General features: G+C 42.0%; 1 protein-coding gene across 1 annotated transcript in view; it reads right to left on the bottom strand.

The window, feature by feature from the left end:
• The window catches only part of TRUB1 (TruB pseudouridine synthase family member 1), a 30,646-nt gene extending 13,041 nt beyond the window's left edge, over nt 1–17,605 (bottom strand). Inside the window, 3 exon segments of the mRNA XM_048060576.2 lie at nt 11,830–11,885; nt 15,862–15,957; nt 17,418–17,605. Coding sequence (XP_047916533.1) covers nt 11,830–11,885; nt 15,862–15,957; nt 17,418–17,562 — 297 coding nt within the window. The 5' untranslated portion in view covers nt 17,563–17,605.
• Between the last annotated feature and the right edge of the window lie 262 nt (nt 17,606–17,867).

Raw genomic sequence — 17,867 nt, forward strand, 5'->3', positions numbered from 1 at the left:
GTTCTGAAAGGCCCCAAAGCAGCCTCCCAATTACCAGAACAACATAACCCTGAGGGGATGCAGACCTTCACACAACATTCAGGCGTTAGGGTACGGTTACATCTCTCTGCTGCCTAGAAAACATTTTTCTTGATGTTATGACAACTGCAACAAGAGGCAGCAAAGCAATCAGAAGCCCTCAAGTATAAGCAACTCTTTCATTCACACTAGTGAGGAGACGACCTCAAGGTGCTTTAGGTTGACAAACCACTGCACTCCAACCATGAGGAAACTGTCCTGCAGCCTCAGGGATACGCATGGTGGGTGCAGCCCCAACAAGACCAGAAAGAAGTGCTTGGGTAGCCATACGGCTGCTACCACACCTGTGACCAGGAAGACATGGCATAAAAGCCAGTACCAGAGAAAAATGGGACCACTGGAACCCTTAAGAAACAAATTACAAACCCTCCCGTAAAGCTGAAAGATCATGGGAGGAGAGATTTTGTTTTAGTCACAACCACAGGCACAATCAAAATTCTCACTGTCAATAAACATGATGCTCACAATCATGTTTTAGGAAGAGAAAAAGCTATCATTTGGCTTTTTGATTTCAAATCCAATTTAAGAGAAATCCTGATACTAGCTGGGAGGAGAACGAAACTGTAAACATAAGAAGAGAAATTACAGGACTTTATCAGTGCGCATATTTAACTGTGGGAGGAGAAAAGGAGGAGGAGGAGGAGCAGGAGGAGGAATCCTCTCCTGTTTGAGGGTTCGTGCAGCCAGCAGGCTGTTAGCTGCACAGCCTGCCCAGAGGCTGAAGCCCCTGGGCTGCCTGCCAGGCACGTCTGCCCCACTTATCAGTGCAAGTGCCAGACAGACCATGGAACGGAACTTCCCCATTTTAATTGTTAATATATCAAAGGGTGGTGTGTTTTTTTTTTTGTTGTTGTTTGTTTGTTTGGAAAGAAGCCAGATAGCTGAAATCTTAAATTATAAGATGTTTAAAAGCTTTTTTCAAACACGGAAAAGCAACGCTTTGGAGGAGCTAGACAGCAGCACACGTAATTATGAAATAAGGTCACTAGTAGCTGTCAGGAAGATTTTAAGATGGCTCCCATTGCAAGAACTTCTCAGCAAAGCAAGCTCCCTGGAAGAGGCAGTTCATAAGAGTTCACCCAAGGATGACCCATTTTCTAATCACAGCAGCAACCGAACAGAGAAGTGTAAAAGGAAAGTAAAGATTGCAGCTCCTGTGCAGGAGGCTGAAAGCCAGGGAAGAGAAGCCACAGCTGATAGAAAGTCAATTTATGCAAACTGATGCCTGCATGGGGCTGACGAGTTTGAGAGAACACGCACAAAAAATCAACAAAAATAAATAAATAATAATGAAAAAAAAGTGATTTGGGAACCTGAAAGAAATCGGAGGGAGCACCCAGCAGGCCAACACGGATTGGAATTCCTGCTCCCGTGCCTAATCCATGCAATCTACACTCCTGGTGCAAGCAGTTACATTTTTGTAAACTTAGGCCAAAGAAGCCTTCGGCTCTCAGTTTTACACTGACATTCAGTTTGTATGCAATGATTTCTAAAGCACGACTAGGATGCTCCGGATTTACGAGTTACATAACTCGTGTTTGCTGTTTGTGTAACTTTAGCAGTGACCAATGGCCTCCCGCATGCTAATCATCCACCGAAACAGACGAGTACATGAGGTAGACAAATAAGCTGGAAAAAAACCAAGAAGGTTGCCATAGTTTCAATTATTTTCCGAAACAAAGCACTCTCACTATGTAGATTCTAATATATTAAAAACAAAGAGCCCTAATCTCTTAAAAGCAGGTTGCACGGGGGGAAAATTAAAACTGCAGGATTAGGGAGGAGCTCCATATTTTGTGATAGAGCAAGTTCAAAATTAACGAACACCAAACATGTCCTCTTAACACACACAAAAAAAACTTTCCTCTCCCATTCATTTTTCTCCTAAAAGAAAAAGCTGACTTTGTGCTAAGCCTGCACTAAATTTTATTTACTGCTGGATGCTGTAATTGTACTGTCATTGCTGAAGAACTATCTGATCTTTACTCTCGGACTAACAGGATTTTCTGACCTCTTATGTCAGCTTATTTAAGAAGTTCAAGCGCACAGGGTGACTGGACTTTCAACGTGAAGGACTTGAAGCACCTGTAGTAGGGGAGCCCACAAAAGGTACCTTACCTGCAGTTCAGAGAAGCCACAAGGTAGTAACTAAAGGTAGCACCAAGTGCTGGTGTTAGAGGGAGGGAAGGAGAGGGAGGAAAACCAAACCAATAATAATTAAAAATAATACTAATAATCCTAACAGGAACACTAGGTCACCCTAAATAGCACCGTGGCCCTGTGTCCCTTGTAAACGCAACACAGACTCACAATATCCAAGGGGGGATGCAGGCTGATGTGCAAAAGCAGCTGCTGGTAAACCACAGTCTATTTATTCAAACCTTTCTGACACTTACTGCCTGTGGAACCTACCACACAGCAAAATAACTTAAGTTGGCTCTTAAATGTTGTCTTCAGCACCTGTTTTTGTTGTTGTTTTGTTTTGTTTTTTAAACACCTGTTTCCTCATTCTGCCATCTAGCACCTAAACCACAGATCAGACAAAATAAACCAAGCCAACCTCCATCTCCTAGCCAAGAAACAGTTTTAAGAAAATTCATAATTCTTTGCCCAGAGATAAGACAGTCCCTCCAGGGGGTGGTAAGACTTTAGACACAGAGCATCTTAAGCTTAGCAGTGCCTTTGGATTCACTTAAAGGCTTTCAATTTTATCTTAGTTCTAAAACGCATTAAGAGCATCTCCACGTTACTAGAAGAAGCACTACAGAAAACAATGCAGAATGGCTAGTTTAACCCTGTTAACATCTTTTCTTTTTTCCCCCCTATGATTTTGACTAGGGAAAAAAAAAAAAAAAAGGAAAGAAACGAAACTTGCCATCCTGCAGCCTTGGTTTGGGTTTTCATTTTTGTTTGTTTGCTTTGTTTGGTTTGTTTTTCTTTGAACGAGTGAATGAATGCAAGACCTGTACATGTAGCACAGACACACACAATTATAGAAAGGTCAAGAGGAAAGAGGGCCACAGTGACCTTGTGAAAGAAAGCACATTCCAGAATGCTCTTGAAATATTCTGTGTTTTTGGAGGAAAGAGCTTCTAGAGCACAATAGGTGCAGTCTACTCAATATTTCCAACAGTTAAAAAAAAAAAAAAGTGTGAATATTAATAGAGCATGAAGCTGAGCTATTAATAGATTAGGCCTCTGGGGTTAACATAAAAGAGACTTGAGCAATACACAGCATGTTAAGCCAGCTTATTAATGGTACTGCAGCAGGAAAGCTTCTATATATACTATCTAACAGCTTCTTCTTCTACAACTGTGTTTTGGGGATACCGGGTAGGTAAGGAAAGAACAGATATTCAGATCAGCCTCTTTTTATGATTTTTTTTAGGGTAAAAAACAGGTTACAAATGTACTGTGTTTTGGAATAACGGGTCACTGAAGATGACACCAGTGTGCATACATGGAAGGGGCACATTAAGACCACATTTATCCAGCTAACACTTCAGCCCTTCCTGATTTCTGCATCCTACACTGTGCATGCTTAACGTTCTCTCAGTGCACAGACACCACTTCAAGTTTTGCTAGCACCTTCTACACAATCTCAAAACACATCAAAACCAACAGAATTCATGCGGCTCCTAGCCTTCCTTTTTTGTAAGCATTTTCCTTGTAACAAAGTAAGGAGGAAGACCATACTTTCATAAACTGACATTGATCTCCAGTTAGTATCTTGAGACATTCAGGGAACAAGAAATTCATTATCAGTAACGTACAGTGATACGCACAGATCAGAAACCCACACCAAATGTACGTAACCAATGATGGTTGCTGAGCTCTGGTACGAGAAAGCAGAGCAGAGCTCTGAGCTTGTGGTCTCTGCTCTGGTACGAGGGCACCATATGACAACAGAACACTCTGGTTCTGCAAAAATTCTCAGGTGTCAGTAGTGGTTAAAACAAAAGGCAAACAGTATCACAGCGGTACTTGGATATAGCTGTCATGCACTACAGACGTAAGTAGGACAAGTTTTAGCAACAGAGATAACGTCTTGCACCTAAGACTTCCTTATCTGTTTGCACAACTCCGTAACAAATACCATGTAACAGAAATGGCAAGACTTCTCGGTCCTGTATGTGTATTTCAGGAATGTAATATACTTTACTGAACACACAAAAATGGTAACTAAATGGATAAAATTAAGCAACCACTACATGTCAGGATGAATCACCTAGCCCATCTACAAGGGCTGAAACACATCCATCTGCCTGTGGGTTAACATCACTCATAAAACAATCACTCCATCTCTGATCTGCCAGTCCTGTTCCTCAAGGGAAACCTATAAAACACCTTTCAAAACAAGCCTGGGAACTAAAATTCATAACTCCACTGGGCTCAGAAAAAAAAAAAAACACGAACTCAATAGAGATATTGGATTTATGGCACAGTATAACGTTACCTCACACTAACCCCCTCACATTCCACAATGAATAATATACCAGGCTCTCTCCTTCCCCTAGGAGATAACCTTATCTCCTTCTTTCCTCTCCTACCTTCCTTGTAAGGAAACAGTAATTTCTTTGGGCTTGAACAGAGGCAAAGCAATGACATTTTATGTAGCTACAATCCATTTTGCTTAAATGAGCGGGTCACATACAGCACTCTTTTTTGTTGCTTCTCCCATCTCAAAACCAACAGAAATTCCATCAGACCCTTGCTTAATGTGGACGGCATACCACAAACAAAGAGGTGGGAGAACGAAAGGGCACGAACCACGGAGTGAAAAATGAGAAGGTGTTGCAGATGAAAAATTTCCTAGGGAAAGTGCTAAAGAGCAAACTATCCAGTTTTACTTGGATTCCTCACAACAAATATAGATAGCTGGATGTGACAGCAGTGCAATTCGGAGGCAGAACGCCAGCTAAAACTACAGTGTGTTGGTTTTACCCAGCTGAACTCTACCACAACAGCTCTCTCACTCCCCTTCCTCAAAGGGAAAGGGAGAGAAAATATGATGGAAAGGGCTCAAGGGTTGAGATAAGGACAGGGAGATCATTCACCAATTATCGTCACAGGCAAAACAGACTCAGAGTTGGGAGATTAGTAAAATTTATTGCCTATTACTAACAAGCTAGAGAAGTGAGAAACAAAAGGAAAGAAACCAAAACCACCTTTCTGCCTCTCCCACCTCCTTCCCTTGAGCAATGCAGGGGAACAGGGAACGTGGCTGCGGTCAGTCCCTGACACTTTGTCTCCGCTGCTCCTTCGTGGTCCCTCTCTGCCCCTGCTCCATGTGGGGTCCCTCCCACGGGATGCCGTCCCTCCCGAACTGAGCCTGTGGGGGCTGCCCACAGGCAGCAGTTCCTGAAGAGAACTGCTCCCACATAGCTCCGTACCACGGGGTCCATCCCCCAGGAGCAAACTGCTCCAGCACGGGTCCCCCATGGGCAGCAGCTCCGGCCCGGGGCCTGCTCCTGCGGGGGCTCTCCATGGGCCGCAGCCTCCTCCAGGCCACATCCACCTGCTCCACCGGGGGCTCCTCCACAGACCGCAGGGGAACTGCTGCTGCGTGCCTGGAGCACCTCCTGCCCTCCTGCTGCACTGACCTGGGGGGCCCCAGGGCTGCTTCTCACTCCTCACTCTCCCAGCTTCTGTTGTGCATCTTATTTTTTTCCCTTTCTTAAATCTGCTCTCACAGAGGCGCAAACAACATCGCTTATTGGCTCGGCTCTGTGGTGGGTCCCTTTGGAGCTGGCTGAAACTGTCCCTTATCTAACATGGGGCAGCTACAGGGCTCTGCTCACAGAGGCCACCCCTGCGGCCCCCCACTACCAAAGCCTTGCCACATAAACCCGATACACACGGGTGAACAGAAGCAAGACAGGATCTGAAGACTCATCATGCAAGCAACAGCAATCCCCCTAGCCTTCTTGACTGGAAGCCTGGCTCATAAAGTAGTGAACAAGAATCCTGCTACCTCACATGGGATAGAAGTTGTTTTCCTAATCCATTTTATTAAAAGAGGCAATAAAACATAGCCCATCTGTATGGAATAGTCCTGGGGTCTTACCTACCTGCTGCCTGCCTGGCCAGAACCATTGGTGTACCATGGTCACAACCACTAACTACTTTTTCTTTCAGAAGTGATCTAAAAGATACCTACTTCACTAAACTCTAAACAGATCTGAAGTGACATTTAATTTAGAACCCATGGCTTCTGTTTTAGACCTGAGAAAGTACTTGCAGGTTCAAATGCCTAGCTTTCCTTACTACACCAATAAATCTAATAAAATACAAAAAAAAATACTACCATTACTCACAAGCTCACCCTTCCAAAAGAATGTTAAAAATACCAGAATATGAAAAAGAAAACAGAACACATACCCCTATGTACTGTATGAATAAATAGTTTTGACTTTACCACTTCCAAAAGAAAGCATGATGAAGCAAAGAGCTCAGCTGGTGATACTGCGGAGAAATCTTTTAATATTAAAAATAAGAGCGCACACAACCAAGAGCATCCCTCAAAAGGAAAGTCAGATCAATTTTCTTGCACTCATAATTCAAGTATATGAACTGGAGCACAAACTGCTTTAGAAATACATTTTAAAAGAAAATAAAAGGCTCTTTAAAAAAAAAGGATTTCATAAGATGTAGCACTCAAACCATCACGGTATGCATATTAATGCGCAAACACACAAATGTTAGCAGAAGAATAGAGTTCTCAGAGATCCTGAGTTCTTATAAATCTCAGGAAAATAGGTAGATAGAGGAAACAAATCTACTCCAGCTTCCACTAAGAAAAAGGCCCCAGAGGGAGCCCCACTGTATTACTGGATACCAACGAGTCCACATGGGGCTTTGGTGTCTAACGAGCTGTAAACAAATGAAGTCACAAGAAAAGGCTTCATTAGTTCTGCTCCTTATAGAACTAATGGATGTTCTTTTTAATGCATTATTAATTCATTGAACTCATTGCCTTAAGATGGAAGTTAAGGACTAAATTCAAAAAGAAAAAAAAAAAGAATTCAGAGAAAGCTAGCAATCTTTATGTTTGAGAAGTTAGGGGATACAAATTAAAGCTTAATCTTTTAGGACAGTAAGATAATCACAGGAGGTAAAGCAACAGCCTCCTTTATGGACATTTTGTTCCGCAGCATCTGGTCCCAACCTTCTAGAGGAACAATCCTGCAATATATGAATTCTAAACCAAGTATCACACTGCAAGAAGCAACTTACATGTCTCCGAAATTCCCAGAAGCGATGTGGAAACAATTCTTCCATAGGACAGAAGTTTGAATGCCAAGTTTTGAGACCTGATTGCTGGGCTTATTTCCCATCCAGGATTCACAAAAACTCCAGATAGTCCAATTATAATAAATCTAAGTTGCCACATATCAGGTAACTGATGTATCTTTGTTCTGCCCATAATCTTTTTTTCTCTTTCTAGTGCTTGCAATGACTTGGATTTTGTGTTTTACTCCACCCAGTGATTTTTATTTTATTTTTTATTTTGGATAGTGTTTCATTCTGGAGAAGCCAGAACTTCTGAGATTACATTTTCTGTTTTAAATAGCTCCTGCCCAAGCTTGTGCAAACATCGCAGTGTACTCGAGCAATTCCCTTCATATCACTGAGTTGTTGAGGCTTCAGATTATAAACAGACCATGACATGAAGCCGCATCCCCAGATACAAACAAAACACATATGCTTTCTGCTCATCAGGAAGCAATGATTTCAATCGCAGTTAGATGGATAGCCAAGTCCTGGCCTCATTCACACTTGTAGGAGTCAAATAAAACTCTTAGGGTGAGCCCAGATGTTACCTCACTGAAAAATATGCAAATTAAGCACGGAATTGAAGTATAAAAGTTTAAATTATCCTGTTCTATCCTAACTAAAAATAAATGCTGCATGTGTTGGAAGACATCTCCTCCCAATGGAAAGCATTAGAATAATGAAGAATTTCATTACTTAATGCTATTTCCCCCCCCCCGGCTCTGATGAGTCTGTTCCTACATTACAGCACATTCTAGGAGATGAGAAGTTTTAAAATAGCATTACCATTTGGGAAAATGTACTAGTAACTAGCATTCTCTAACCTCTTCACCCTCCCCAGAAAGTCATTTCTATTACTGTGTTTGAGAGAGACAAGTCACCCACCAGACTGAGCACTTGAAAAACAGTTTACCATAATAATAAAAATTGGTCCACCCCAATTCTATACACTTTACCAGTGAAACAAGAAATAGTAGAATGAGAAACTATCGTTATTTTGCAAACAATAAAACAATTTATCTCAAAACAACGCAGTGTGAAAACTCCAAGCAAGACTAAGTTCAAGCACATAAGATGGAAAAGCGACTCTCCTATGGAACATGTATTAAATGCTCAGTATTTACATTCCAGATCCAAGAGGATTCAGCTTCTCCCCCTCACTTGGAACATTTGAAACAAAATAAAGCAAACAAACAAAACCTAAGCCAGCTTGGACATATTTTTATTTCTGGATAAATACTAAGAATTCGATGAGATCTGGAACACTAAGTAGGTATTGCCCTTGGCTACACGTTTTTATTTGTTTTGAGTTACTACATAAGGAGGTCAAACCGACAGAACACCAGTGGATAAAAGATTTACAGAGGAAGAGTAACACTCCTTGTATAATATGTACAAGTTGCAAATTGAGTGATAATGTTCATAGCTGCCACACAGAGTCAGGAAAGTTTCACACAATGTTTGGGAGAAAAAAAAAAAAATCAGAAATAGTCCAATCTCTGGCAGAGCCACCATATGGAGTTTACTGCAGTAACATACGTTTTGGCCACTCAGCATAGCTCTGCTGCCAACAATGATAGACTGAACTATTTCTTTACAAGATACATTCCTATAAAGAAACAGCAAATCCTAACCAGAGAAGCTCAGCCAGTTCAGCTGAATCTTTATAGTAATAAACAAAATAAAAGAAAAACATCACACCCTTCAGCATACACTTTAGCATCCACAATGGTAAAAAGATCAGAGCATAAAATTGTAATACATGGCACGGGATGCAAAAAAAAAAAAAAAAAAACCTCGAAAGGTATTTAGACAGTCACGTACTTATCTGTATCGTCTCTCACTACATTATGAGCCTTTACTGTAAGCACGGTCAAAGCCAAAAAGGCAGGTATCTGCAGCAAATCCTTCAACTTCCTTAAGCTTCCTTTCCTGAGTTACTGCGTGCCTAATTTATCAAAGCATAAACAGAAAATAAGAAAGCAGAGGCAGACAAGCTCCAAACGAAGGCTTGTGACTGTCAGGCCATCTGGCACAGATGCTAGCTGCCTTGCTCCCTCTGCCATATCAGAGCATCCAAACAGCTCCTGTGGAAGAGCAGATCTGCTGTAAGGATGCAGCTTTACTTGCCTCATTAAATCATGCACCTGCAGCCCATCCAATCTAAGGCCAGGTGAGAGCTGATGGATCCGGCTGGGGCAGCTTTCTGGACTGCCCCCCCTGCCCGTTTCTCCTCTGTGTTCCCTTCCCTTGTCCTGCAGCAGCAGCTCTAAGCCTTCTTGAGCTCCCTGGGTACAACATTCAGATAGATAACCCTACTGGCTGCAGGACAGCAAAGTCACCAAGGAGCTCTTCTGCCAGAACAGGAGGAACTGCCTCATCCACCACAGCTGTTTCCTCTGAGCATCAGCTTAAGAGATTCTTGGATTGCTTTAGGTGTTTTGAAATCAAGACTTTTTCCACACATTTAGCTACAAAGACATAACTGAATTATCTCAAAGCTTTAGTTTAACTTAAATGTTCTTTAAAGGGAGATGTCATGTGGTAAAAGGTTAGAACTTCCATGCTGAAATGCTTTAAATAAAAATCATTTCCTAATGAGGGTTGGAAACTCACTTCTACAACTGGAGGGCTGTGCTTTCCTCTTCCCAGATGTTACGACAGCTGTGCCAGAGGGCAGGAGGATACAAAAACTTTGGTGAAACTCCTCAGCAGGACAGATATTTAAAATATTACATGAATCCATATGAAGATATGCAAAGTAATGCTGCTTCAATAGGAAAGCGCAAGGTTTAAGTGCTTCTGGGCACTGCTGAACTGGTAATTAAACAGCCAACTAAACAAGAGCCTTCAAACTTTATCAAGTGTTTAACAACAGGAGGGTAGAGAAGCTGCTAAGGAAGCAGCATTCAGTATTGTAGTGTGCTTCTTCCTGGATGCTTTTGGGTTTTGGCCTCATTAGCAGGTGAGCACTGGTCAGATTGCGTAGGAAACTACAGAGGTGGCTTTAGTTAAATCACTATTTTTTTTTGCTTGAAATTGCAAAGATTAAAATTGTACTTAATTTTTTTCTATTCAAATGTCTGTTCTAATCCCAGACTAATTTTAATTCAGTTTTGCTTAGTCAATGAGAAAAATGTAATGTCTAGGACATCAGAGATAGAAATCTGTGATTTGTAAGAAATGCAACGTCTGAAGTGTTGAGAACATACATAGTGGATTTTTCACCTAACTCCTTACACTTCAACTGTAAATCCAGCTCCAGCTGCTTACTGTATGTTTTAAAACATAAAAGACTGAAATCTGGTCTTATACATCAATACAAGCCCATTTCAGTCAGTTGAGAGACTGACAGAGTACACAGGAAGTTTTGTACCAGTCTCTCCAGCTACAGCTTTTTATCCTGCTTGTATTCTCTTCTGTCAAAGTATTTTCCTTTGAGCTGAACTGAGGATTATCAATCAAATTTTACCTCAATTTATCACTTCAACACCTATAAACAGCTTAAGTGATCAGACCAGAAGAGAATGGGAAAATAGAATAAAATGCATTTAGAAAGGCTATCAATTTGCTGAGCCCCTCTCTATTGACTTTCCCTGAGTACAAGATGAAATCTGGTAGGCTTAATTGATTTCTGCATCTTTCATTCTTACCTAAACTTCTCATTTAAAAATAACGGCTAAAACCACGGGATTTTACTTGCAAAGAAAGAATCAACACTGGCAGGTTATTCCTGGAGTATGTGCACCTCTTTGTTTAAGTAACACCTCCACTCTGGAGTGCGCTCACCAAAGACGTAGTGCAACTAATCAAAAGCAGCAATGAACAAGATTTCTGCCTGTTGAGGCTCCAGTTTGGACTAATTCATGCAGCCAGAGGGCTTTTGTTACCTTTTGCTCTTTGCATGTGCCTGTCCACGTGTTTGTAAATCACCTGTCTGAAATAGACAGAATTTGGAGTGAAAGCTACTATCACATCCACAAAACATACTTAATTCCAAAGGGTGCCTCTTAAGGTCTTGTTGCATTTAAGAAGGGAGAAAAGAAACAAAGACCACCTGTTACTGCAAGGTGACCAACAGCTATGTTGTCTACACACAAGGAAATCAAACAAAAACTGAACCATCAGCCACAACTACATTCCAAAAGCATCCCTTACAGTACCATCTTCATTACAGGTTTTCAAATTTTTCTCTTTGTTGAAAACACTGAAGTACTATAGAAGTCTTCTTGTAAAATGGGAATTTGTTTTCCTAAAGAATGTTGATAAAGACCAAAGAGAAACAAAGGTTTTTAAATGACCAGTCTAGATGTAAGAGCCTCAATATCAAATTTCTGTCCAAATGCAAAAAGGAACAGAAGTACGTATTTACTAAAAAGGTAGTGGACATTTCAGATATTTGTATGTTGGTGCAGCTCTTCAAGGGAAGAAAAGACAAGCAAAACCCACTAATACACGACATTAAGTACTCCTTACCTTGGAACCAGCCAACATAGTTTTCAGCAGTTTTGTTCCCTTTCCAATGCCAACCACTGCAAAGACAGAAAGAGAAGTGCCACTTCAGAACTAGCTCTGCAATTCCCTTATTCAACACCAGTCACTTCTAAATATTATGCTAGTCAGAAATACTGCCTTTCGTGCTCTGTTAGCATATAAGGAGAGCCAATGCTTATGAGAAAATCTCTCTATGATGTTCAAACAACATGGGACCAGTGAAAGAAAAAAAAAAAACACACATCTAAAGCAGAAGAGAAATAAGCTTCACCTAATTCTTAAAATGCTTTAATTCAGCTCCTATATTTCTCTATCTTTTAATCGCCAAAGAAACAGACAGTGCAATTAACCCCGTCTCTGGTTTGATGAAGGCTATGGCTCACTAATAATGAATCTGGCCTTCACTCTAAGTAAATAGGCCTTTTAAAGGTTGATGGTGGCTAAGAGAAATACAGGCAAGATAGCGTAATGAAATAGTTTATCAGGGTCACAGCAAGCAAGTAAAATAAACAAAAGGTCTCACTGTCTCTGTCAAAAATCTTCTATAATCAAACCCTCCTGTTACTGTGTATGTACAAACCGTCGTCTTCTCTTAAATCGGTACCACGCAAAGTAACAATCAGTCAGCTTTTCATAAAAGAAGCAGACAGGAAAAAGAAATATTTTACATTTTGCTTTAAAGCTTTTTACAACATGGTGCTTTCCTTGGATAAGCTTTTCTATTGATTTTCTCCACATACAGCAATCCAAAGAAACAAAAGACAACAGAAGGAGGATAGAAAACAATGAAGAGTCAGATACGCTGTCACCGCACATTTGTGAGAGCAATGCCATGCTATTTATTGTAATTCATTGCAAAATTCACCGCGAGGTCACATCAAAAAAAGACAGTCAGTGCTGATGAGAAACTACGAAATTGTTCTGAAATTGTTCTACTGTTGAAATAATACAAGGTCACCTTCACCTTTCTTGAAATTTAAAATGAAAATATTGCCCATGTACTGATGCAATACGTAACAGCTATGTCCTTGATTTTAATAAAACTACAGGAGTTAAGGGAACTTGCAAGAAATCAGATTTGTGTTAACCAGAAAACAAAAGCATCTAGCCAGCTAATGACTTTCTTAAAATAAACAAAAACCACATTTGTGCTCTAATACTTCTCACTCTGAGACTCTTAATAATTCTTATTCCCAGTAACTTATCCTCTTGATTCTCAGGGCTTTTTACACAGTCACATATGCCCTTGTGCATGTGCTTTTGTGTGCCTTCAGTTCAGCGCGTTCCTGTCATACTCACCAGACTGAGCTGCAACAAGGCTGAGAAAAGGAGATAAGCACACAGATAAAACTTTGTAACCACGCACTTCTCTTACAACTTGATGACATCACTGACAGTTCAATGCAACTGCTGAGCTGAAATTTGCTTCAAAGTGTCAAGAGATTCAATAGAGTAGTTTTAGAGACATCCAATGCTTTTGTGAATAAGAGAGTAACAATTTTCCTTGTTAATCATCAACTAATGTAGCATGTGTGCTATTGAAAAAGAAAAACTAAACTTGCCAGACTACACAAGACATAGCAAGGTTTAACTGAATTTCACACTCGCATTTTGCCACCTTCCAAACCACTTCTTAAACGCCTGTTACTAACTGGATTAAATAATGCTGACTTCAGTTTCAGAAGTATCACCACTGCTCACTTACCTCTGCCTTTTTATGAACGGCTTAGACTGGCAGTCCTGTGTCCTCGGAAACCCTAAGATTTTACTCTCAGATCTTCCTCACATAAGGTTGAACGTATCTCCATAACATACGCTCTTTCTCAAAGATGTAATGAGTTCTCCTAAAATTTTACCACTAGCTTTTAATTTTGTGGCTTTTTCTTCTTTTCTTCCTCTGTGGAACTACAGCTCATTATTGGCATAGAGAAACAAGAAAAATATGAACAATTGCTATTATACAGCAAGAAGCACTAAACGAGAGCCACAGCCCTACACTGATATTAAAACAAGATACTCTAAAAACTTAAGAGTTCCTTGCTTCTTCTATCTAATATATGAGACCTCACTGAAATACAAGCTGAGTCCCAGCTCTCATCATCTTCCAAATGCAACAGAAGCCACAGATGGGGACAGAAAAGATTTCACCTCCCAGAGACTGCAGTTGCTCCAGACTCCTATCAGCGCAGGGCCATCGTTTGCCACTTGGTCCCTAAGTCACCTTTCATTAATAGCATAAATGACTGAGCTCTGCCTCCAAGGCCCTTCCTCATCTACACTTGCTGGGAGTAGGAAAAGAAATACAAAAGTGTGTCTTCTGATGAAAGGCACTGCCCAGGTGGTTGCAGTACACTTTGCACACCAAGCAGTGCTCTGTATCAGCCACTTCACATAAACAAAGTTACAGATATTCAGCACATACAGTTTGTGAAACAGCAGTAAAGATGGAGAGCAGACAGTTAGAGGTTTCAGAAAATACTTTATTATGCTCCCATACACCAGGGAAGAAAGCTTCCTGCCCTTCCACCCCACATCAAAAAGCAGCACACATTTTCTGAATAACTTGTTTCTATTGTGTCTCCAAATCATCTTACCTGAACCCCCAGGAAATCTCAACACATTCCCTTCCCCATTCCTCACAAGTCTTGTCCTTTCCAGTTTAACTTCCACTGATTTTTCTCTGTGTGTTTTGTATGGCACTGGAAGGAAACATCCTGTGCCTTTTTGGATCAATCCATAGCACATTAAGGTGATGAACTTCTCTGTCTTTACCAAGCACATCAAGCCCAAGTACTTTTTGTCATGCCACATGAGCTGGCTTTGGAGACTGCTGGATATCACAGAACGCTAGGAGAAGCAATTAAGGACGAGTGATTTTTCTTTTCCTCTGGATCAATGCTGTTGATGTCCCACAATAAGCAGTAATATGCTCAATGGGAACATCTCTGCAAAAGGAAAACCTTGGCTTCAGTGAGACACGCAGTGTTCTCCGTTGAGTGGCCACAGAGCACAGGAAATCGGAACTGGAAGAGCTAGTACTTAACTCCTAGCCCAAGAAGGTTCCATTTTAAAATGCTTGAGGTGACAGAGAACAACAATTACCAGCATATACAGGCCTCTACTAGCAACAACCTCTGCAAACAACGTTCCTTTGAAGCACAGCTCTCCCTGAGAGCCATTACATCGAAGCTCAATGGGTTTATTTTGTGTATACTCATAGTTGCACTGTTGATTTTCAATACCCAAGTATCGCTGTTATTTCTTCTAGCCAAGGTGAGCTACAAAACTATGATTAAAGCAAGCTGTAGTTTTCCACGTTACCTATCAACAAAACCACTGGTGACAGTATATGATACGGGATTAATCCAGCCCAATTATCATACCCCCGGCCAAGTTTTCAACAGCAACTGATATATCCTGTTCTTTAATAAAACAAAGGAGTTCAATAAATAAATCACTATCAAAATTAAAAGGAAAAAATCTCCTTGATGACTCTTCTTTAATAAGCAAGATAGGACAGCAAGTGAAAACTATTTCTGTGCTAAGCCTCAAAAAAACAGCACTTGAATTGCTGTTACTCATCTATCCTTTGACAAGTATACAAGCCCAAAAGGCTCTCTCCAAATCCCAGAAATGCATTACTTTAAGAACAAATAGTTTAGAAAATTATGATGACTATAAATCCCCAGCTTAACTAAAAAAAAAAAAAGCCATAAATTTCTGAGGTTATTTAGAAAATACAGAATGTTGTGCAATGAATTGATGTAATAGCCCATGAGTTATATCAGGGATTTGGAAAAAAAATAACCTTTTGTTCAGGAACATATTATATGCATGTAAAAGTATATGAAGGGGAAATTTAACCTGGATCACTCTTTTCCAGTAACTCGTCCTTCCCCCAAAGCCACAAGGTTTGCCACGTGTATCCCAAATTGTTCTTCCACCTCTGATTTCACGTAGGTGTGAAAATATTTCCCGAGGTCATTGTATGACTGTATGTATACTTTTCATTACCCAGAACTCCTGTCGCTGCACTGTCCAAAGTTCCACCATGTCCAATTTTCAAGACCTGACTTTTTCTTTTGTTACCATTCGTTTGCACACCAGCTTCTGAAAATAGAAATGGAAAGGAGGCATTACAGGACAACTTTCAGGCATTACAGTACAAATAGAATATATTTCCAGATTGCCGAAGGAGAAAAAAAAAAAACTATGAAATTGTAGTGCAGAAACTACTGTACTGATTAAAACCAATGATTCATTTAGATCTATTCCCAACCCAAAACAACTTTCAAGATATTATCGCTTATATTTTAATCAACTCTTTTGTACTGTTATAAACAAAAGTTCAGACAACACTACTAGAAAACCAGACAGTTTACCTGTGAAATCACGTATCATACACAAATTTTATGCTAAATAATCTGAACAGTTTTTGCTGAATTTACTTCCACGCAATGGGCCATGTTTAGAATAGAACAGAATAGTTCAGAATAGTTCCCTGCTGTTGGAAGGGACCTACAGCAACCCGCTGCCTGACCACTTCAGGGCTAACCAAAAGTTAAAGAGCTACCCATATGTCTCCTGAACACTGGCAGGCACAGGGCATCAAGCCCCTCTCTGGGAAGCCTGCTGTGGTGTTTGCCCTCATGTTGAACCTGCTGCCACCCAGCACCCCCAGATCCCTTTCTGCTGAGCTTTCTCATTTATTTTTATGTTTATTTGCATGTAGGCAGCCCCATGGAAATTATACAATGAACTGAACTTCCTCACTGCTGCTTTCATGCTGTCAGAGCATCCCAACCCACCGTACTTCTCATGTAGCTGATGACTCCAGCAACTGTGCAGAGACCAATGCTCCTTAGTTATTAGTACCAAGTATGATTAATGTTCTAAGCCCCCTTACTTATTTCCAAAGTTTTACCAGGACGCTGTATTATCTCTCCATTACACCCTTCACATCAGGCCATCAGACGTGATCTGGCCGAGCCTCACCCACGCAAGAGCTGCAGTCTGTGCCTCCTCACTATGGAGCAAATCAGCCTCAGTGGGCGACCACCAGTCCTAAACTTTGTTCTCACCAAGTGAGCACAAGCCAGTTCTCCAATACAGGCCTATATTAGATGAACAAGTACCCCCAGTCCATTATGAAGGAAATCCGTGCCACAGCCCTTTACATCTTTTCAATAACCAAACTTTTGTTTTCCCCTGGTAAGGGACAGCCAAGATTCCATTTGTATTCAGGAAAAAAGTTCCTGCAAACCATGCCCTGAACTTCCAACTTCCTTGAAGCACTTTTCGGTTTTCACTCGGTTAAAATTTAGCTATTCTAGCAGCAAGAGGCAGCGGGTGCGGAGCTGAGCATCCCTCCTGCTGTCCCCGGGTCCGGGCCCCACGGCTGTGGGGCGGCAGCATGGGGACAAACCCCACAGCCTCCCCGTGCCGTGCCTCGGGCCGAGCCCCCCCAAACTACCCCTCCTTGGGGTTTTCTGGCCCGATGGGGGACGCGGCCCCAGCCAAAACCCGTCCCCACGGGGCCTCCCCCCTCGGCTACCAGGCCCGGCGCCTACCTGCCAGCAGCTTCTCCTTCAGGAGGTTGAGCACGGCGGCCGAGGTGGGCCCCTTGGGCTTGTAGACGGCGAAGAGCCCGCTCAGGGAGAAGAGCTTCTGGGCCGCCCTGCCCGCCACGCCGCCGCCCGCCTCCCTGGCGGCCATGCTCCGAGCACGGCCCCGCCGCCCGCCCGGCCTCCGCCCCGCCGGCCCCCGCCCGGGAGCCGCTGGGAAACGTAGTTCGGCCGGGCTCCGGCTCGTCCTTCCCAGTGGGGACTGGGGAGAAGGAGGGGGGTCCTGTGGTGGTGGGGCTGGGGGGAATGGTGGTCAGCGGGTGTGAGGTGCAAGGGTGTAAACGTGAGGGGTTGGAGCCCCGCGGTGTGCTCAGCGAGGGCACAGGGCGCGGTGAATGCCGTGTGACTGGATCCCTCAGCAGCTTCGCGGGGTTGTTCTCTGCTGGAAGCCTTTCG

This window comes from Anser cygnoides, chromosome 7 (assembly GCF_040182565.1).
Source record: "Anser cygnoides isolate HZ-2024a breed goose chromosome 7, Taihu_goose_T2T_genome, whole genome shotgun sequence".
Taxonomy (NCBI): Eukaryota; Metazoa; Chordata; class Aves; order Anseriformes; family Anatidae; genus Anser; species Anser cygnoides.